The sequence below is a fragment of the Caretta caretta genome, chromosome 1, assembly GCF_965140235.1.
Source record: "Caretta caretta isolate rCarCar2 chromosome 1, rCarCar1.hap1, whole genome shotgun sequence".
Taxonomy (NCBI): domain Eukaryota; kingdom Metazoa; phylum Chordata; order Testudines; family Cheloniidae; genus Caretta; species Caretta caretta.
Genome location: NC_134206.1, coordinates 194,838,149 through 194,861,754, shown reverse-complemented (window position 1 = coordinate 194,861,754; position 23,606 = coordinate 194,838,149). Strand labels below are relative to the sequence as shown.

At 41.6% G+C, this 23,606-nt stretch overlaps 1 protein-coding gene across 1 annotated transcript; it reads left to right on the top strand.

Annotated features, from left to right (window-relative positions):
* Positions 1 to 752: 752 nt before the first annotated feature.
* Positions 753 to 18,902, top strand: LOC125630167 (tyrosine-protein phosphatase non-receptor type substrate 1). Its single transcript, XM_048835737.2, has 6 exons — positions 753 to 949; positions 12,273 to 12,357; positions 13,554 to 13,916; positions 14,490 to 14,801; positions 15,888 to 15,983; positions 17,944 to 18,902. The coding sequence occupies exons 2-6, from the start codon at positions 12,273 to 12,275 to the stop codon at positions 18,072 to 18,074; spliced, it is 987 nt and encodes a 328-aa protein (XP_048691694.2). The 5' UTR covers positions 753 to 949; the 3' UTR covers positions 18,075 to 18,902.
* Positions 18,903 to 23,606: the final 4,704 nt, after the last annotated feature.

Below are 23,606 nucleotides of genomic sequence, written 5' to 3'. Positions count from 1 at the left end.
TTTAGTCACCCCTGAGTGTTCAACTTACAGTCCTTTCTCTTGCTGTGCATAGATCTAGGTATTGTGAGACTCAAATTTGTCGTTTAAACTTTCCTGCCACCCCACAGTTGTTCAGCAAGGATATATTCCAGTCTCATTCAATACAAGATAATATATTCTGTGCACCCAGTGTGTACTTTACACAGTCAGCATTCAGTTGTCTGGAGAATACTTATGAAACTTAATTTGGTCTCTTACAAAACAAACACATAGATGCCAAACATGAGATTCAGATATGGGTTAACTATGGATTGAACATTCAGCTCATATTTCCGAAGTGCAGAACTGTAATTTCTTCTTGGCCAAATCTACCCTATGAAATCTACATTCAGAGACAGGGAGGATTTGCAAAGTAATGAAATGTATAAATATTCACCCAAATTCAGAAGTGACATGCAAAAGTCTCCTGGCTGGCTGAAGTCCTCATTCAAAATTCTTCAGAGGTATATGAGTAATATTGTGATCTGGGTTGCATGGAACAGATGAGCAACGCGGCTTGAAATTAAATCTTTGGAATGAAACCATTTGTACAATCATATCTTAAAATATTGAGTTTCTATTATGATTTAGCTGCCTTGAAAACGCTGGTACTGTCAAGATGAAAGCAACAGTACATCTAAATCAGGAAGTTACATATTCAGGATTCAACTTTGCAACAAGGCAAGGCTCATTCTTGTTTAATACAGTCATGCGCTAGCCACATAGGGCTCATCGGCAGGAGCTCTGCTCCCTACCGCTCTTATTCTTAGGATAATGTCAGGAATTCCAGCTCCTCTATTCCAGGTTCTGCTATATTGTAGATGTCAAAAGGTTCTAAAGGCAGGAGACCTCAAAATGCGTGATAAAAAGCTCACGATCTCAGTCATTAAACCACGGATGAGCTGAAAATAACACCCAGTTGCAAGAAAAGGTAAGTTTGCAGTCACTCATCTGTCTAATGGGGTAATTGACTCCCAGCTTGAACGGGCTGTACTTTACTTGGCTGGTGTGTCAAGTTCATTAGCAAGCCAGTGCAATTTCTACAAGAATGCTCTAGTGACTGAAAATTCATGATGGAGGACAACAGGGAATGAATACGGTGGAAATGGTACGGAGGCGTTTTCTTGCTGTGACTTTGTGCTTGGATGATAACATTAATGCTGAATCTGAATTTGGATGTGAACTATTAAGAGGGTAAGTTAGAAATCTGAATCCTGAAGTCTAACTTTAGCAGCATTTTGATCCACATTTGTTAACTGCCAGGTCCACCCAGCTCTGGTTACAATTAATTTTGGAACAAAGAGAAGTGAATGTTAAAGAGAAAAGGGAAACAAAGAAAAAGCCAAGCAGCAGGAGCAATTAGATGAAGTCCATCTGTGGCTCATAACTGAGTGAGTTAGTTCTTCATTCTCCTTCGGATTATTCATCTAGCCAGCATATTCATCTAGGTGTCACAGGTTTGGAGACAGGCTGGCAGTGACCTGTTCACTTTTCAAATTCACTAACTTTATTTTTCTTCATGTCTATGCCAGGCCATTATAACCAACTGAAAATGTTATTTGGTTGCTAAAAGGACTGAAGGATAATCTTTCTGTTAAAGTTTAATACAAACACCCAACATATGTGTCTACAGCCGATGAGACCCGGGGTCTATGCTTGGGTGGCTAGCCCTTCACATGTGGCTGTACTGTCATTTTAAGTGACCTGGCTCAGGAATGTCTACATACCTCTGACTGCTGTGTAAACATACACCTAGTTACCAGCATGAAGAAAATTGTATAATGTCTTTGGGCCAGAGCCTCAGGTTGTGTAAATCAGCGCGGCTCCATTGAGCTCAATGGGACTGCCCTGCTACACAGCCGCTGAGAAGCTGAACCTTTTATTCCCACAAGTTTCGGGTGTGTGATTTTTGAGAGAAAATTTTTTAAAAAGAAATTTCCTGTTGTCTGTGTCAAACTCGATTAACCAAACAAGAGAAGAAAAAGATATGGCAGATAATTTTGAAGCTTTAAATCCATACGCAGTTTGGGTATCCTTTGCTTTACCCAGGAGGTAAGGTGGTATTAGTATGAACAGGTATTCCCATTCTTGGAAGTAATAGAATCTCTTACAATGGGGACTACTCACATGTAAGTGTGATACTAATAGTAAAATAGATTTTGTAAAAAACCCGCTAAAGGCTCCCAGAGGATTGTAAAAATGTTCATAGGGTTACACAAGGTAAGACTCGATCCTGCACATTGTGACTAATTCTCTGAGTGGTCTCATGAACTTCACAATGCACAAAGTTAAGCAGGTGCTGAAGTCTTCAAAGGATCAGGACCTTAATGCACATTACCATTTGCTGTGGTATTGTGAGATGATAAATGGTGCAATTCAGGGCCACACAAAGACAACTTTAACAATACTAGGTTTTAAAATATTAGCTTTGTACCCTGTATGCAGAGCGGTTGTAGCTGTGTTGGTCCCAGGGTATTAGAGAGACAAGGTGGGCAAAGTAATATCTTTTATCAGACACATAGACTTTAAGGTCAGATGGGACCACTGTGATCATCTACTCTGACCTCCTGCACATTGCAGGCCACAGAACCTCACCCATCCACTCCTATAATAGACCCAACAACCTTCTGTTGTTGAGCAAGACAAACTAGAGATCACCTCGCCCACATTGTGTCTCTCAGCTTTGTATCTTTACAACAATCGGGAGGGGTCTTCTTCTTAGAATCTTTCTTTACTTAACTTTTATCTGGTTGGTTTACCTCTGTTTGTCACAGTCACAATAGGAGCACAAGACATGGATCCATCAGACCATGCTAGTTCTCAAGGAATAGGAGATAATCTGTATTAAAATTGATTTGCAAAGAAAAAGAAATTGTGGGGAAGTTTCCCCCTCTACCTCCCACAAATTTTTCTTACATTAGAAATTCAGATCTTTCCCACCCTGATTTCCTGGATCATTCTAAGGATAGCGGTGTAAATGCCAGTCCCTGAGCTTTCAAACCAAAGACAAGATGTAACTAGGGGTAGTGAAACAAATGAGTGGGTTGGTTGAGGGTGGGTGCAGACTAGAAGATGGAGTAACAGTCATAGGATGTTTTAGCATAAATGAGAGTTGTGTGCACAATTAATAAGCCAAACAGTAACAGTCATCACAACTTAACACCCACCTAAACTGTGAACTTCAGCAATTTGTATTTCTGAGCAATTGAATTTTATTTACATATGTTTCAATCATTAAAAATTCAGTACCCTACGTGCTTTCAATTAAGGGCAGAGAGAACTCAGTCTTCATCTGAAACCAACAAAAAGTCCTCTAGCAAATTTTAGGAAGATCAGATGAGACACCTGATATTTTTCTTATTTTTTTTTAAACCTGCCAGGCATCATGAAGAAGAAAAGATACAACCTCCTTTTTGTTCTTTCTGGCAGGTCACCCTTAAGTTACTACCTAAAGTCTCATGGACAATAAGACATTCATTAAGTTACAATATGCTGTTGCACATAAAATAGCCTTTTCCCCCATTTTACTTTCTCGAAAACTTGGCACACAGGCAACTTGGATACTCATCTTGGGCCCAGAAGTGATCAAGCAATGTAATCAAGTCTAGTGTTTTTCAGCATAGGTACAAAATATCCTCCTGGCAGTTAACTAAGTATATGCTAAATTATTTATACAACCAACTGCATTCCAAAGTATATATGTCATTAATTATCAAAGTTGGGATCTTGTAGAAAGGTTTGTGTGTTTGATTTACAATCACTTGATTAAGAGTGGTAGGTTAGCATGTAATACTGCAAAGTAACTATCCGAAATGAACTCAAGTTGTGTAAAGATTAATTTTAAGGGCTATGTTGATATAAGTGGCTAAGAAGGTCCCAAAAGTTGTTACCAGGATAACTTGTAGTATACATAATAGGAAGTTGAAAAATAGGGGTGCTAAATTAAACTGTACTGGAGTTGGAATATATAAGGCGGTCAGAGAACTCAAATCTGCTTGTCGTATTTCAAGGCAAAAGCCATTCTGTCAGTCTTTTAAAAAGAAATGCATTTTCTATCCTATTGGAGAAACAGTGTTGTGTGTTTTGGAATCAGGAAAGCTTCAGCTAGGAATGAAAAGAGGAACATCAAATTTAGGATGAAGTCCTTTTTTTAAGCATTTTACTTTCATAATTGCTTAACTTCCTCCTGCTAAATTGAGAACTATATGCTTCTGCAGCTGAATTATGGATGTGAACACTTCTGTTTTGACTGAGCAAATAAATCAACATTGTCATAAACATACAGCTAAGGGTAGCATAAAATCCCTCCTTTACCTGTAAAGGGTTAAGAAGCTCAGATAACCTGGTTGGCGCCTGACCAAGAGGACCAATAAGAGGAGAAGATACTTTCAAATCTGTGGGGGAAGGTTTTTGTGTGTGCTCTTTTTTTTTCTCTTCTGGACAGCGAGGAACCAGGGCAGGGAAAATACATCTCCTAAAGCGATACCTGAACTAAGCATATAAGATTACAAATTGTAAGCAATAGGAAGGAAATGCGTTACATTATCTTTTGTTTTAGCTTGTGAATTTTCCCTAGGCTAAGAGAGGTGCCTAAGGGGGAGGTTTATTCCTGGGGTTTTTTTTGTAACTTTAAAGTTTTGCCTAGAGGGGAATCCTCTGTGTTTTGAATCTGATTACCCTGTAAAAGTACCTTCCATCCTGATTTTACAGAGGTGCTGCTTTTACTTTTTCTTTATAATAAAGTTCTGCTTTTAAGAACCTGATTGGTTTTTAGTGTCTAAAAACCCAACGGGCTGGTCTGTTCTCACCTTGTTTACTGTCAAGCCTCCCCAGGAAAGGGGGTGAAAGGGCTTGGGGGGATATTTTGGGGAAACAGGAACTCCAAGTGGTCCTTTTCCTAAATCTTTGTCTAACTCACTTGGTGGTGGCAGCGATACTGTTCCAAAGACAAGGAAGAATTTGTGCCTTGGGGAAGTTTTTAACCTAAGCTGGTAGAGATAAGCTTAGGGGGTCTTTCATGTGGGTCCCCACATCTGTACCCTAGAGTTCAAAGTGGGGAGGGAACCCTGACAAACCTCAAAAACTGAAGCTATAGCATTTGTTAACCTTTTGGCCACATTGCAAAACCAATGCTTTTCTGCGGTCATGTAAGGAAAGGGGGGGAGCTGAAGAGTTACAGCATTGATGGATTATGGTGGTTGTTATTTTTGTTCCTGAGGGGACTAGCTTTATTGTTGCCTATATGACAGTTATGTGCATGACAAGTCTTTAAATTATTGTGTGAAGTATTGAATTTTTTTGTAAAGCACTTGGAGCCGCAGAAGTGTACTGGGGGAAAAAAGTCTAGTCAGAAGTATTTTCTCTCTGTGTGTTCTATATAAGTCTAGTATCTGCTAATATTAAAGGAGGAAAAAGCATGTGGTCTTCATAGTTCTAAGGTTTGTTTTACAGAGGTAAAATGTGTTTATGCAGATGTTTAATAAAGGCTTTTTCCTCATACCAAGTAAGTAAACTATCCGTGCTTCCATAACACTGGGTATGTCACTTTACCTCCATTGACACACAGAAATATGAGTTTTGACAGCTTGTCCAAACATGTCATTGTTTAAATTTAAGGCTTAAGCTATATCCATGCATAATATAAAAATAACAGGACCTCCTACTACCATGAGATTACACACACACACACACAATTTGATGCTGCACCAAGCACTGCTCCATGCAGCAGAGAACTGTCAGGGAGCTGGGAATTGTTGGTGCCCTGTTTGCTTCAGACAGGCTCCTTCCATGCACCCTCTCCTAGAGCTGGCAATAGGAATTGGTATAGGAGCTGATTAGGCTATCTCTACACCAGCTGAGGACTCTCCACAACAGAGGAATCATCATCAGGGAAGATCTATCAAGTTTCCATCCCTTTTGCACCATCAGAGGACATAGCCCAGGGGAGAGAACCTGTCCCAGTGTATTTTATTGATCAACTAGTGATGAAAAATACTTTGACAGAGCTTCGCTTTATCAGTGTTACACAATGTTGTTAGTGTGATCCAGTGGAGTTAAGGCCCAGTCTGCACTAAATCTTTTCCAGGGTTCTCAACTAGACTTGGATCCCTGGTGAAGAAGCCTTAATCAAAGGATTAGGGATAGGTTTGTTGCATGAAATCCTGACCCCATCAGAGTCAATAGGGAGTTTTGCCATTAACTTTAATAACACCAGGATTTCACCCATTAACTTCGAGAAAATTTTTCTTTTGCAGAGTCTCTTTTCCTCCGGTCTCGAGCACAGGAGATATTTTCTTCCCGTGACTAAATTAGAGTTTACTTTGGTAGATGTCTTGTTTCTCCCTCTCCATCCCCTTAATAACCATGCTCAGATTCAAATGCCCCCTGGTACGTCTCCATGACAGCTGCCAGCTTGGCTACATGCTGTAGACCTCCAGAGCTAAAAGCGTGAGCTGCTAGAGCTTGAGCTAAAGAGCCAAGGTTCTTCACTGGGGCTGTAACAACTCATCTCCTCTGTAGAATGGTGCAGATGGCCACCTGGAGCACATGTGCATAAGCAGGAGTCACTTCAGTTTGTTGTTGTTATAATTCTTATTTATTTGTATTGTGCTAGCATCTAGAGGCTCCAGTCGGGCATCATAGCCTTGCTGCCATAATGTCAGTTGGGCATAACAAATTTGGCAAGCATAAAATGAATGCATCAAATTTAGGTACTAATCCTGCAAGCACTCAGTGGGGGTGAGTGACATTACTCTGATGAAGAGTCCTGTTAAAGTCAAAGGGACTATTTATGTGGGTCAAATTACTCATGTATCTGTTTCCTCTTAGAGAAAATTCAAGGTAACATAATCTGCTATTACAGAATTAAATAAGATCTGCAAATGGAAGCCTTCTGGGTGTATTTAATACTATGAGACCTGAAAAGCTTTTGATTTGGTCAATTATATATATTTCATCACTTATCAATGTAGTTACCTCCTTTATTGAACATTAGTACCTTTTTATTCTCTATTGCACCAGCCAACCAAAGTGGTTTGAGGGATTGTCTACACACAGAGTTGCATCAGGTTAACTTAAGAAGTGATTTCAAACTGGTTTAGTTAAACTGGTACAATAGGCTGTACAGACACACTTATTTTGGTTAAACCCATCTTTAGTTTGTTTCGATTATGTTAGTTAGAAACAGGCTTAAGCTAAACTGAAATAAAAAGATTGTGTGTCAGATAGTGCGTCTCAACCTTAACCGCAGCAGAGTTGCTGCTCCATGAGAATAAGCCATTCTGAAACCAAACCAAACAGGAGTGGTGTACCTGTCTGTCTAAACAGGTGCAAGTTTGTGTGAACACAGCTCCCCAGCCTCTCAATGGAAGCTTTCTAACAGCATTCCAGTTATCCCATGGTCTCATAGATCATTAATTATGTTGTCCATAGAAAAACTTACCAGGATTATAATAAAACTTACACCTATCATTTAGATACATGACTCCTTTCAATCAGAGAGATGAACAATATCTGCAATATGCAGAAGCATGCACTCTGCTCCTTATTAGAGCTATTCATAAAATCTACCATTATCTCATGTCATTTTAATGTATTATATCAGTTTTTTGAGCATTTTTTGGAAATACTTGCTACCCAAACATACGAACTTGTGCTTACTTTCATAAAGTTCATTTTAAAGAAAAATAATACAGAATGGGTCACACACAGGCCCAGATCCTGCCATCAGTTTCACACAGGAAGGCCCCTCTCTCTGCACAGAGCTGACACATTTCATCTGGGCTCCACAGGTGTGCAGGAGTTCACCTCAGCAAGCTCACTGCAATACCAGGGCCTTAGTTAAAACAAGCAGTAAGTTCAGTTGAGCTTGTCCAAACCATTAGGACAGCTGCCCCACACCAGTAGAGGTACTGAGGGAAGCTGTGTCTGACATGCCCCTCCCCAGTTATTGGTTTCTTCATTGCTAATTGTGATTGATTGTATATAACTAACCAGACCAATCTTTTCATTTTTGAAAATTTTCATTTGGTTGAAGATAAATAAGTTTAAGGCTACCCTAGACTGGTGTTTCTCAACCTTTTGGATACCAGGGACTGGCTTGCTGCCTTCCTAAACTGTGTCAGGGAGATCTCTGGGAGCAGCACCAGTCAACAGCCCGGTCATTGAGAAATACTGCTTAGACCGGGGTGGGAAAAATTTTTGGCCTGAGGGCCACATCAGGAAATGGAAATTGTATGGCAGGCCACGAAGACTCACAAAATTGGGGTGGGGGTGAGGGCTCTGGTTAGGGTGTGGACTCTGGGGCGGGGCTGGGGATGAGGCGTTTGGGGTATAGGGGGGTGCTCTGGGCTGGGATCGAGGGGTTTGGAGAGTGGGATCAAGGCTGGGGCAGACATAATGTCTGACATTATGTATGTGAGAAAAATCAAACCAGTTACACCCACCATCCAAATGCTCTTTCCACGGCCTGTCTTAATGAAATCCTCCTCCGTGCTGGGCTCTAATTGGTGTTTTAAAGTAGCCAAGACTTTTTTTTAATTTACTTTTGACTGTAGCTAGTGATTGACAAGCACAATTACATTATTTTCCTCCTTGTGAAGGGAGAGGAAGTAAAACAGATGTTTGGGGTGGATAATCGAGGCACTCTCTTTTGAACTATGTCCATCTGTATGAAGAAGAATACTTAAATATCTCCTTAATTTCTTCCTTGCAACCTGACACTCACCTAGGAAAAATTATTACTGAACCAACCAGTTCAAAATGAAAAGGAGTACTTGTGGCACCTTAGAGACTAACCAATTTATTTGAGCATGAGCTTTCGTGAGCCACAGCTCACTTCATCAGATGTGTACCGTGGAAACTGCAGCAGACTTTATATACACACAGAGAATATGAAACAATACCTCCTCCCACCCCACTGTCCTGCTGGTAATAGCTTATCTAAAGTGATCAGCAGGTGGGCCATTTCCAGCACAAATCCAGGTTTTCTCACCCTCCACCCCCCCACACAAATTCACTCTCCTGCTGGTGCTAGCCCATCCAAAGTGACAACTCTTTACATAATCAAGTCGGGCTATTTCCTGCATAGATCCAGGTTCTCTCACTTCCCCCCCACCCCCATACACACACAAACTCACTCTCCTGCTGGTCTAAACTGACCACTCTCCAAGTTTAAATCCAAGTTAAACCAGAATATCTGGGGGGGGGGGGGTAGGAAAAAACAAGAGGAAACAGGCTACCTTGCATAATGACTTAGCCACTCCCAGTCTCTATTTAAGCCTAAATTAATAGTATCCAATTTGCAAATGAATTCCAATTCAGCAGTTTCTCGCTGGAGTCTGGATTTGAAGTTTTTTTGTTTTAAGATAGCGACCTTCATGTCTGTGATTGCATGACCAGAGAGATTGAAGTGTTCTCCGACTGGTTTATGAATGTTATAATTCTTGACATCTGATTTGTGCTGCCCCTCACTGGAGGGTGAGGCATGGAGCTGCCCCTTGCCCAGCATGGGGCAGGAGAGGTGACTGCAGGTGAGGGGGCCCTGTGCTGGTGGAGGGTTCTGCTGGAAAAGGGAAGAGTCCTTCCATCCGAGGCAGAAGGGCAGAGTCAGGGTCAGCCTGCCCTGGCACTAGTGGTTGGGGGGGCTCTAGGACCCTGCGGTGGCAGTTGACGCCAGGAGCCGGCAGAGTGGAGTGCAGGCAGGGCAGTGGGGTGGGAGGAGGTATTGTTTCATATTCTCTGTGTGTATATAAAGTCTGCTGCAGTTTCCACGGTACACATCTGATGAAGTGAGCTGTGGCTCACGAAAGCTCATGCTCAAATAAATTGGTTAGTCTCTAAGGTGCCACAAGTACTCCTTTTCTTTTTGCGAATACAGACTAACACGGCTGTTCCTCTGAAACCAGTTCAAAATGGATCCTATGGTTCGGCTTCTATGACCATACCTAGGTGCCTAATGAAGTGGCTGGATTTCCAAAAGTGCTGAGTATGCCCTGGCTGCTTTGACACCCAGCAGCATCCATTTAGGCTTTTTGAAAGTCTTGGGGCCTAAAGTAACAGGCAGGAGGAACTAAAAAAACATGCTCAAAACTCTGTGAAAGCATCTCCCAGAGACAAATGCCAAATCCCCCAAAATAAGATTTCCAGATAAGGGTGAATATAAATGAAGAGCAAAATAAGGAGAGCCCCACAAAGCTCACCCAAGCCTGTTCCAAATAAACAGGTGTAATCTAGGGCTACCATGTTATGGGGGGAACCCCCAGGGAGAAGAGGAAAAAATCATGGAATGAGGAGGATAAAATACGCCCTGTAAGCCCAACGTCATATGGACCAAATGAAAAAGACTGTATTACTTTGTCTTTTGCTCTATACACAACAAATGTAATATGAAGGGAGCACATGGGTGTAGTGGGGTCCAGGCTCCAGCAATATTCAGGGCCCGGGGGCCCAGCTCCACCAATGTTCAGGGCTGCGGGTCTCTCCCCCAGGCCTGCCTGCCGCCCCCGAGCATCCCTGCCTGCACTCCACTCTGCCGGCTCCTGGCGTCAACTGCCACCGCAGGGTCCTAGAGCCCCCCCAACCACTAGTGCCAGGGCAGGCTGACCCTGACTCTGCCCTTCTGCCTCGGATGGAAGGACTCTTCCCTTTTCCAGCAGAACCCTCCACCAGCACAGGGCCCCCTCACCTGCAGTCACCTCTCCTGCCCCATGCTGGGCAAGGGGCAGCTCCATGCCTCACCCTCCAGTGAGGGGCAGCACAGCAGCAGGGGAAGAAGCACACACATGATGGCAGCCCCCTGCCTCACCCACCACATGGGAGGCGAGGGGGCTTCCTGGACCTGAGAGGGACCCTAGGAGCATGTGCAGTGACAGTGGTGCGAGGTGAGTGTGCTGCTGGGGGGCAGAGAGACTCCCTCCCCCAGAGCTCGCTGCTGCCGGCAGGGAGAGGGCTGGGGAAGTCCTCCTCTCTTGCCCCAGCCCCGGGTCAGCCTGTCTGCACCCCAAACTTCTCATCCCAGCCCGCACCCCGCCCCAACCCCAACCCTCTACCCCAGCCCTGAGCCCACCCCAACCCTCTGCCCGAGCCCCTCCCACACCCCTTATCATCAGCCCCACCCCAGAGCCCTCACAGTTTTACATTATTTTAAAAAATAAGTATCTTCTTACAAGGCAGGTTTTGGGGGGCAGGACTTGGACCTGTTCTGGGCACCACCAAAAATTATACAACCCTGCGGTGGGGTCCAATTAACCACGTTTATTAAACATATGCAACAGGCCAGGCCTAACTACATACACACAGTGCTGTTCTGGCAGGGCTCTGGTGGCTTCTGAAGCCTAGAGGGCAGAGAGGGCCACTAGAGTGCTCACATTCCTATACACTAGGCTATATGGCTGCTCAGAGGCTGCCTATCATATTCCTGCTCCTTTGCTAAGCGGCAGCAAATTTCAGGGCTTTGTATGTCAGACCAGAAATCGATGATGCAGAGGCAGGTATTTTCTTAGTGTAATTTGTCTTTGTATAAAGTATACGCAAGTCTCTTCATTGAACCCATCTGAAGATGACTGCCTTGGTAGTACAAAGCAGCTGTCATGGGCTCCTGTCTCTGTGACGCCCCAGAATCTCAGAACTTAAACACGCTGTTCTCTGTCCCTCCCTTAAACCCTGGGTCTTCTATCTAGGAAGCTTCCTAATTCGCACTCCTCACCGAGGATCACATGGCCTTAATGAGTAGCCTGGCTTTTGTGTAGCTGGTCTGCAACCCAAAGGGACCTCGGAAGGGGGGAACTTGCCCATCAGAGATACACACAGTCCCTTTAACATCTGTCTGGATTCAGTTGCCACGTGGCATTTTTAACTCTTTCTGTGGGGAGTGTCATCCTAGGTCTTTGTGTGCCTCAGTGATGCATGATGACAGAACCTCTTGTCAATATCTGAATATTAGCAGGTGGAGATTGGTGTTTGACTAGTTGTCCTAATATTCATTTCTATATTAATCATTCCTTTCTAGGTTCTTAATAATGATGGCCTCCCGCTGGCTTGGCTGTGCAAAGATCAGCATGCAAATTGCTCAGCTCCACCAAAATCCTCTACACTTGTTATTCTTTATATTACCCACTTAACTTTGAAATTTCCTTGGAACTTGCCCTGTGGCCTCTGAAATACTAACATGTCTGAGATCCAAAGAGATGCTTTTAATGATGATAAAGACTAGCACCTTGCAGGCAGGCGCTGGTTAACTCAACAGTGTTTTGCAGATGCTGCCCACGGAACTTCAGCTGCCCAGAAGAGAGACTAAATTACTGGTGTTTCTAATATTCATATTTCGTCTTTGGCACTCAGGTAGGCACACAGATTTGTAGTTCTGTTCAATATCCTTGTTCCCAGAGCTGTGTGTGTTCTCCCTGGGATGGTGGTTGGGGTGAGGTAGGGGCATATCTTCTCCTATATTTATTATAAAAATGAAGGGCCAAATAGATCCCTGGATTTATCCCCACTGACTTCAGTGGAGTTTGATTGAGAATGAAATTGGCCATCTAGACAGAACTCTCTTGTCACCTCAATATTTTGAAAACACTCCTGCCTCTTTCCAACTGGCTTATTTTAAAGCACTACGGATTCCATTATTTTCCTGTGTGGAATTGGTCATGATGTGAACCCTTCAGAAATGTCAGTGCTCTTATGGTTGACTCTGCTTCTCTGAAGAGGTGAATCATTGAAAGCTGCTGTTACTCAGTTTCTTCACTGATTAATGCTGAAACCAAACTGTTCTGACTTTCCTTCACCATTTTCCACTCCATCTACCGAAGCTCAAATAAGGGATAAAAACTCAAAATAAGAGACTTGAAAAAATTATAAATGCAGGAAGTTCCAAGTGAAGGAAAAATAACTTCTTTAATATAGCTTCTGTTTCAGGTATTCTCACTTTTCATACTTTACAGCAATAAAATCAAGATGTAGAGTATGAAATTTGGGCTGAGTTTTGCAGGTAGTTACCTGACTGTAAATACAGAGTAACTACTCTAAAGCCAGTGGAGTTACTCTGGATTCATTCCAAAAGAACTGAGATCAGAATTTGGTTTTTGTGTGCCTAAAGCAAAACTAAGGGACAGCTGAAAGGTATGTCCCTAACCTCAGATGTCTGCTACCTGATCTTACAGTATAGAGGTATAGAAATAATCCACAGCCACTTACAGTATTCACGAGCAGATTTAAACCCAGACATGTAAGGGGCTTCTATCCACTTATAAAAGAACAATCATTTGCCTCTTAAAGGTGAAGTAGATTTGCCAAAAATGACTCTAATAAATCCAACTTAAGATGCAAAACTATTTATGAACACTCTTAGTGTAATAAAAGGTTAACATTTTCCCCAGATCCGCAGGCATAATCCTAAATGAAGACCTCCATTCCTGTAATGGAGCCCACATGTGGCCTAACCTCCCTCCCCACTCATCTCTATTTACAGAATGTGAAGAAGCTGTCTTATTCTTTAATATATGTGTAACTTACCTGTTCCATTTTCCTTTCCCATTTAGGGTCAATGATCCAAACCACATCCATTGTACTGAGTCCAAAGATGGTCTCAGCATTACAGGGTGAAACAGTGAGAGCAGTCTGTGCACAGAAAATTGAAGAAACGGAAGGGTTGGCTATAACTCTGAGAAGACACAGCAGCTCTGCTGAGCTGTGTTACATACAGCTTGGAAATTTCACCATTTGGAGCAGAAATTGCACAGACCGTATAAACCTAGAATATAATAAGCCAACAAAAGAGGGCTATGTTGTTATGGAGAGAGTCTCTGTCAAAGATTCTGGTGTTTACAGCTGCACCTTGGACAAGACAATCCCTCCTCCTGTGAGAACGCTAAGCCAGTCTCACATTTGCCTCACAGTGTCAGGTGAGCCAGGACTTCTCGGTGTTCCACATATCCTAAACGCTGCAGTGCTCTGATATGTGGGTGAAAGGACGGGTTGAAATGCTTGTGTGACGTTCACGGCTGTGGAGTGTGGGCTGCTTTGTGATGACTAAGCTCTGTAGTGACAATCTGAGCCAGTGTGGTTACTGGGCTGGCTTTCCATTTATCATAGCCCTTGTGGGGGTGCATCAAAGGCTCCCTCAGCTCCTGTTTAACAGATAACACCTCATTCCCTGGTGCTCCCCATGAACACAGACACCAGTTCTGTGCACATGACCTATTTCCCCCACTCCCACCCCTGAGACTGAGCTGCTCTCGCTGGTATGGCAGAGCATTTCAGGGCTGTTGAGGAGGAAGAGGTGGCAGAGCTCTGACCCTTGAGCCACGCCACTGGACCCCAGTTGAATGGGTTCACAGGGGACCCCCTGATTTATGGAACCCAGCCCTGGGCTATCCTGCAATGTCCCAATTCACAGTGACCAGTAACACCTATGGGGCATTGTACAGGTAAAGCGTTACAGCGAGCAGTGACTAGCCACCTTCCCTCTCTTTCAGCTCTTCCAGTGGTTGAGGTTTCTTTGGCCTCTTCTTCACCCGTTGACAAGGAGACTACGTTAACTTGCAGTGCTTGGGACTTCTATCCTGGAGACATCCAGCTCTCCTGGAGTAAGGACAGCCATTTGTTCACTAACTCAACAAGGAATGACTCTCTGTTCCACAATAGCAACGGGTCTTATTCCTATAGAAGTAACCTTGTTGTTTCCAAAGATGACTGGAATGAATTTGCCCAGTTTTCCTGCCAAGTGAATCACTCTACACTGAAAATGCCTGTTGTGAAAAACCTCACCCTGACCCAGTCTGGTAAAGGTAAATGTGTACTGTGCATTTTCAGGTTGTTTAGTAGCACTGGCTATTCAAGATGTTCATCCATGTTTGTGTTAGGAAACGTATTAGGATTCGTTTGTATACAGTGAAATAAGCCCTTTATTTTTATTGTTTACGCTGAGTGTGCTGAAGTTGACACTTGTTGGGAGAGCTCACAGAGATGGAGTAATAAGACCAAGGCCCACATATTTAAAGATACTTCCACATTATGGTGCTCTGCCTTGCAACAAATAACTGATTTAGGAGCCTAACTCTCAATTTCAAAAGGGATATAGGCATTTAGAAGCCAAGATTCCATTGACAGTCCATGGGATTCACAGTCAAATGCAATTTAAGTTTTAGGACAATACTCTGCCTCTAAATAGCAACATCTTTTAGTTGTTTAAGTTGCTATTATTTGTAAATGAATAGAAGCTGGGTCTCCTGAGTCCTACTCCAATGCTTTCTCCAGCAGGCCCTTGTGAAATTAAGGTCCTCAGTGTTTATCATTAGTGATCCGACTTTTTGTAAAGAGTAGCAATGATAACATTTAACTGGGTAATTACTAAATCTGATTGAAAAATTTTAGCTAAAAAGTTTTCTTGATCAAATATGAGATTTTATCCTAATGAAAATGTGTTTGCAGGAAAATGTCAATTTCAGTAAAATTTTCCAATTTTTTGAAGGGGAAAATTCTAAATCAAATGTTTTAAATTGACATTTTGCAATGTCAACACTTTCAATGTTTCAAAACAAAATATTCTTGTTTTGATTCAAAATTTCAAAACATTTTGTTTCAACATCATGGAATCTATTTTTTTCTGAACTTTTGTTCCCCTAGAATTTCTGATATTTTGATTTTCATCCCAATTGAGGATGAAAACAAACATCAAACTATCAGAATTTCTCACAGGACAGAAATTTCTTTTCCCTACCAACTCTAGCAAATACATCCTGCCTTCCTAAATTCCCCTTGTAATTTTCTTCAAAAAAGTAGTGTTTGTTTCCTGAGGTGGAACATCAATGTGCACTCTTGAATAGCTTCTGAGCTTCCTATTGTGTAATTTACCTGAGTTTTGTTTTCTAAAGCATCTTCAGATTACAACCTGTACTGGATCCCTGTCCCACTGTTTGGTCTCTTAGCAATATTGGCAGCAATATTTGTGGCAAAGTCTGTGAAATTAAGTGAGTATTCAGTTGTTTGTTTAGTCTTTTTTATTTACAGTTAATGTGATATATGCTGATTAATTCTAACACCATATAGGTGGCACCGTTGCCTTCTGTTTGAGGGAATCAAACAACTTTAGTGTTTGTGGTTATGTAGCCTTCTAATGACTTGAGGCCTACCAAGTTGATGTAAGCCTTAATACTGATGCAAAGTCTTGCTTAACTCAAGTGATAGATATCTGTGTATTTAGAGCTGAAGAACTGAAATAGAAAGAAGGTAAAAAATAAATAAAGATAATATCATTTTTGTTAGAATGGTGGTTATTGGTACTCCTTGGTGCTCTCCTGCTCTGAAGGACTGAATTATCACTTTTTCACTTCAGCAGTCGGCTGCCTGCTAAATACCGGAAATACCATTTCCGCAAACGTCCCCTAAAGGCTTCCAAAGCCAACAGGCTGCTGTAGAGCTTTAAGCTGGGAAAAGCTTGGTTATTATGAAACTAAGGATGTAATACCAAAATTTAAAGAAACATATATAATATACAGGGAATGAGGTGGATAATGGGATATAGAGAACCTTTCACCTCTAGGTCACCAGTCTCAATTCATCCTTGGCCCAAAGGGACCCAGAGTTTTTTCCAACTGAAAGGTGACCTGTGTGAAATGAGTTGTTGGTCTCAGTTCAGTTCCCAGTGGGTAAGTGTTCAGATAATAAAAACGTGGAGTACTTGTGGCACGTTAGAGACTAACAAATTTAGTTGGGCATAAGCTTTCGTGGGCTAAAACCCACTTCGTCGGATGCATGCAGTGGAAAATACAGTAGGAAGGTATATATACACAGAGAACATGAAAAAATGGGTGTTGCCATACCAACTGTAACTAGACCAACACCTTAATTGATTGGTCTCGTTAGAGTTGGTATGGCAACACCCATTTTTTCATGTTCTCTGTGTATATATACCTTCCTACTGTATTTTCCACTGCATGCATCTGATGAAGTGGGTTTTAGCCCACAAAAACTTTTGCCCAAATAAATTTGTTAGTCTCTAAGGTGCCACAAGTACTCCTTGTTGTTTTTTTTTGTTTTTTTTTTGCTGACACAGACTAACATGGCTACCACTCTGAAACCTGTTCAGATAATGAAAATCTTCCCTACAGTTGGTCTAATTGATACCATTGTTGTCAGTCTGAGCAGAGAGGCCAAGGTCTGAGTAAGCATGGAAACTCAATTACCCTTTCCCTGCAAGGTCGGCATGGAGGTTCATTGACAGGGTAGTGTAGGGAAGTTTGCACTGCTGATGTCCCTGGTGTCTGGTTGAACAAGGGACTCCATGCCTTGGGCTGCCAGCCTTGCACATTTTATCATCGCTAAATTTGGGTGCTAATTTTAAAAGAAAAAATTGACAATGTATCCACGATATGCTATACAATCGCAGCACACATCAAGTGTTAGTGCAATAGCTTTCCCAGCTGTGTGTCACTTATGCATTATAAAGACATACACGTGCACAATGGGTGGAATACAAATTGATGTTGAATAAAACAGTCCCCTCAAAAGTGCTTGATGCAAAAAGATATCTTCTGCTGGGGGCGAAGTACGAGCTTTAGTTCCATCTAATAGGGGGACTTAATTGTAGAGTTAAGGTTTTGCTTCGCATTAACATTAGTGAGTGATGAAATTATACAACCTTATAAAAATAAAACTGTGTTCCTATCCCAATAAGAGGATGTGTATTATCCCTCTGTGCAAAAAGCTACTGTATGCATTGTGTTTTATGAAATATACTCTCTCTTGTGAGCAAATATAACCCAACATTAACACAAATGTATCTCTGTTCTGGATAAATTAGAATATAATTTGTTAAAATACCAGTGACACTTAGATCAATAATCAGTTCCACATTCCAAAACTGTGTTTTATGTGTATAAAATGTGCTGTCTCTTTTGGAGCTAAGCCCAGTATTATCCACTGTTTTAGGATTCAAGTCCACATCACAGAGCTCCGCAGGAAGAGGATTGCCAGAGACAGCTGAGACACATGCTCCGCAAGAAAGCCAGAGCGATACAACCTATTCATTGCTTACTCATTATCCAGGATCTGCTTTATGAGCTGCTGTCAAGTGTAGTACGTGGGCTCTGAAATATAGAAGAAGACAATATTGCATTCCACTGCATTCTTCAGTGTCGGATGTGCCTATCGGATTATTACAGACAGGCGCGTCTAGAGAAACAAATAATGACTTGCTCCTGGTAATACTGAAACCTAGAGCTGTTAAACAAATGGAATAAAAGCAGGGGCAGAGCAGTTTGCTGGACACTCGTTGGAATTCTCAGAGATAAGACAGTATTATGAAACAAGAAGACAGACATGTAATCTGGCACATAAAAGAAATTAAAACACCCAAAGGATTTTTTAAAAGGTGCCCAATCTGAGTGCCAGGTTACTGTCTGCCTTGGGGAGATGATGCACTTGTCTGGTGGTGGAGCATTATGGGCATGACCATGGGGTTAGGTAATTGTATTCATCCAACAGGACTTGATACTCTTCCTCTTGAGTCAGTATTGAACCAATATTCCATCAGAACAGTAAGGGGATGTTTTTGTTCAAGGTTCTGCTTTTCAGTTGTCATGTTAAACTTAGGTACCAATCACTTTTGATCATTACTTACCAAATACATCATATGTAAGATAATGAGTGTTCTGGCTATATTCCTGTGTAACAGCAGTCTGTCGAAAATTCCGCATCTAGTTTAATTCAGATACAGCATGATGCGTGCTGTCACACATCTGCCTTATTCCACCACAGAGGTGGAGGCATTTCAGTAGCTGGCGAAGTGATCCTGCATGCAGTATGTAGTTTGCAAACCGCTTTGTGAGGTGCTTGGGAAGCTTTTTGGATGAAAGAAACGCTAAATAAATGCAACGTTTTATCACTGAGTGAAATCACCCTGCACTTATTGTCTTTACCAATGTTACACAAATCCTTCCTCTCACCATATCTGAGTGTATTACTCTTTGCTTCCTCAGCCATAGGGACTTTATGAAAGACACTGATGATCTAAGTTGTTGACTTTCATAGAAAAAACTATCACCATGCAGCAATAACAATAGCTATATTTTTTTACTATATTCTTACTAATCCTCAGTTCCCTGTGTTTTTACCCAGGACACTGGAGTATATTAATGTATTGAAATGACAATATCTGACATTTCTAAACGTGAGATCAAAATGGAGGTGCTATTCGGAAGAAAATGGTGTTGAGGGTGAGGGCTTTCTGTTAAGTGTGCTCACTTGTCCATAGTTTTGTTCTCATGTGTCAATTGTATAACAGTTTAAAAATCATTAAAGATATTTAACAATGAAAGATAGCTAGAAGGATGGATAGGGAGCCTAGATATCTGTTTGTGTCAGACCCGATTGTTTCAATTTTGTTTTTAGTAGGTTTTCCAAAGACCACTACAGCTGAAGTATTAATTCAGGTATGAGAAAGAAAAAATGGAAAGAGGGTGAAAAGAGCTAATCAAAAGTGAGGGGGTTTTGTAGGCAAATTGTTAGCTGCTCATAAGGTTCTGAATTAACAATAGAGCTGGGTCAAATTTTGAAAGCTTCCTTTTAAACCATAATGGATGGGATTTTAACAGCTGACTTGACATCCACTCCTGTTACTTATAATGGGATTTAGGTATCCATGTCTCTCAGGCAGCTTCAAAAATCTCAGCTTTAATATTGTTTTCAAATGAAAGCTTAGAGCTTGGCCCTACAAATACTTACCATCAAACGTAGTTCTTATCTCTGTGTTTAGTTCCATTGGTGCTAGTTGATTTAACACCAGGGTAACTAAGATCAGAATCAGGTCCCAGAGAAATAACACAAGGAACACTATTGACTGTATTGTTAATTTTCAGCTATATCTCCATTAAAAAACACCCTCCTTTTTTCGATTTATTTGGCACTGTCGCTGAAATTTCAATGTACCACAGAATTCAGAATCAACTGCACTACACAAACCATGGGCCCAAGAACACAGTTTAGATCCAGCAGGGTACATGGGGTGGGGGGGCCTTAATTAAGCATAATTTCATAGAAGCCAATGAATTGTCTTAGATGTAGTGACTCTCAAGCAGCCAGGGCTGAATTGGAACCAACCAGCACTCTAGTGGGGAAAGTGTGTTCGTAATAGCAATTTTTTATGCCACCCATTTCCCCTGAGTTTCTTTCTTTACAATCAGGAGGCACAGAACGCATTCAGTTGGCAAGCTATTCAGTAAAGAAACATTTCTAACTTACTTAGAGATCAAAACTAATTCTAACTGGCCCACTATCCCATGGTACCAGTGCTTTCAAGTTCAGCATTATGTTTCTCAACTTTCTAGAAACAGAAAGCTAACTTTAATGGGAGTCATAGGGATTGGTCAATTAGGAAACAAACAAATAAAAAAAAACCCCTAATCTATATCCATCTTTGCAGACAACTTCCCTAACAAAAGGTACGGGGGAAAGGACCAGGGTAGACAAATTACCCCCAGAGGAATGGGGTTTGATCAGGAAAACAGAACCATCAACCTCAGTCTATAACCTATAAAAAGAAAAGTTCTTTAAGATTCTGTTTCAATGGTAGCTCACACCAGTCAGGTTAAAAAAAAAAAAGATTGAATGGGGGGAAATAGTGGAGAAATTGCAGTGAAAGAGGACATTTTATGCATGTTTCGTGGACGGGTCCAGTCACTAGAGAATACTGGGATGCAGTTCATGACCAAATATAATTTATTGGATATTTATTACCAAATGACCCTTTGCTAATCTTCTTGGGGCTTCTTGGTAGAAATGTCACACAAAAGGAGGTGAAGAATTGATCTCTCGCTGTTAGTAGTTGCTCAGCTAATGACAGCTTTTCATAGGAAAAAGAAAAAATAGTCCAGCCAGAGAGGAATGGTTCTAAAGTATATTGGAGGTGGTTGTTAATGCACCAAATCTGTACTCGGCAAAATACCCAGATGACAAATAGATACTTAGATATTTGGTTACCATTTATTTAATATTCGGACAAAATACGCTCATCTGTTTAAAACAAAAAATCAACACATCTGTCCAATTTTTTTTATATTAACATGTGATAGACATACCTGGACTGTTTAAATACGGGTAATCAGAGATTTCACTCAATTTAATAAAATCACTAGAAATGACATATCATTGACATTGTAATGATGCTCATGCTGTACTAATACCCTGTTAAACAGAGAGATCTGATTACTATATTCCTGTAAAATGTGTCTCTAACCAAAAACTCACTGTTGTAATGACTATCATTTTGTTTCTGATATTTACATGGCAAGGATTTGTAAACCTGCCAATACTTCCTAAATATAAAAGTTAAAAAAAAAAAAATTCAAGGGGCTCAGAGTTCAGCCTTGGCCAGTCTGCACAAGGACAGTCATCTTTTTCCCTGACAAAGGTGACTTAAAGACAAAACAAGACAGAGTCTTGTGGGGACCACAAGATCTAGTGATGTGTACCTCAATTTCTTGTTTCACATTTGAGAGCAGAGCTCACCCCATGCAGAGGACCATGCACTCCTTAAGTACTTGAGAAGGGGGAAGGACTTTTGGATTGGACCTCAGCACAATGGTAAAATTCATTGCAAAGCGGCAGCAAACAGGTGAGGGGAGGAGTCATTGCTGGAGGTCTCATAAGGCCAGACTGAATATTTATTCCCTGAAAGGTTGAGTGCAAGATTTCATACCAGTATTAAGGGTGACCTGTTATTTCTTAAATATGTTGATCTACCTGCTCCCCAAAGGAACATATTTTTGTGTCTCAAATGGCAGCACTATGTCAGCAAAACCTTACATGACCCTTACATGTAGGAAGCTGTTAACCTGCAACAATGTTCTGTACATGATACTTATAAAACATAAGGTTTAAAAAGTGTTGACAATGCCCCTTCGCTTGTAATCTGTGTGATGTACCTGCCCCCGGGTTTCTAGGATGGCTGGCCAAAAAGATTCTGCTAAAAATATTTATGACAAAACACTGGGTTTTTGGCAATATGAAAATTTTTGTGAAAACCCAAAACTTTTCAGGCAAAGACTCAAACTGTTTTGGGCATTTTCTGATTTGTTCATTTTTTCACAGTGTGCAGGGCAATGGGGAATCAGGCCCTCCATCTTTTTTCAGACTGTATCTGCAAACCTATCTTTTCATGCCTGTCAAGAACTGAAAGGGAAGGACACAGCCCAATCTGCTTGGAGTGGGTCTTCTGGTTCATGGTTTGTGTTATGAATCATGTTTGTGGTATTTCCCCAACATAATGCCGCATTGTTTTCTCTCTGTTATTAAAAGGCTTTTGCTTAAAAAAAAAAAATCTTTTAATTGCTCTTTCCCTCTGCTATTTATCATATTATTCCTTAGCTCTATAGGTCTGCTATTTAATTCTGAAGCATACTTTTATTGGCAAGACCATAACCAGTGTTGGGCTCTGATCTTGTAATAGGATCTGTGCGGGTGGTCTCGCACACCTGCACAAAGTCCCATTGAGATTAATGGGGTGCCTCACAGGCATGACGGGCCACCCATGAGAGCTGGATTGAGGAATCAGAGGCCTGAAATTGTCTTGTAGCCTCACACTGTACATCAAGGAGGTTTATTTTATCATCACTTTCAAGAACAAGAGGCATTATGTTACAATCTGTAGAATAAGTGAAGTTCTTGAGCCTAAAAATTACAGTAATTTCACACCGGAAGAATGAATATTGGGCATGGGAAGATCTTGGCTTATGCACAGGGGCTACTCAGATGTTACAGAGTTGATGTTAACAACAGGTGGTGGTGTTGTGTTGGTATTTTGCAGAGCATTTGCTATTCTTCTCTCTCTTTCTCTCTCTCTGTCAGATCTCTCTCTTTGGTCAGTGTCTCGGTCACAGGGCTCACTCCATCTCTGTACCTTCTCTGGGCTCTCTGAGCCTACCCCTTGAGGCCTCAAGCCTCATGCCTTTACCTTGCCTGGGCTGGAGTCTCACAATTCTCCCACTCCTTAGAAGAGGCCCTGAGCTATGGCACCAGGCCCAACAGAGTTCTGCCACCTGAGGTTCTTCCCTTTGGGAGTCTGTGACCAGTGCTGAATGCAGTAACAGGGCAGCCTTCTCAACCCCAAGTATTGTTTGATTTTAAGAGTGGGAACAAAGCTTTTGGAGAAAAAAAGATTTAAAAAACAACAGTCAGCCTACACATATCTATCTTACCTAAAGGTTACCATCCCTTGATGGCTATGTAGGCAGATCTACCACCTTCAGACAGGCTTCAGTGTCTCATTTTGGTTCCCGCAAACAACTCCCCCTCCAGTCCCTTGAGAGTGTGTTCCTTTTTAAACCTGCCAGGGTTCTTTTGAGCTCCTTTGTTCTCAGGCTTTTTCTCATCCTGGCATTGTTTCTTAACAGCCCTCAAGTGTTTGAGGGGAGGCTTATCTTCAGTCATGTTTTCCTTTTCTGCTTGTTTTTCCTGTCAGCCACCTATTACACTAAACCAATATTTTCATACCACAAACATCCCAGTAACCAGGTCAACATACACTATCCATAGATATTTCAGCACAGCTCCACAGCCATCACCTTGTGTCAACTCTGCACTCTTTATAGTTTTGG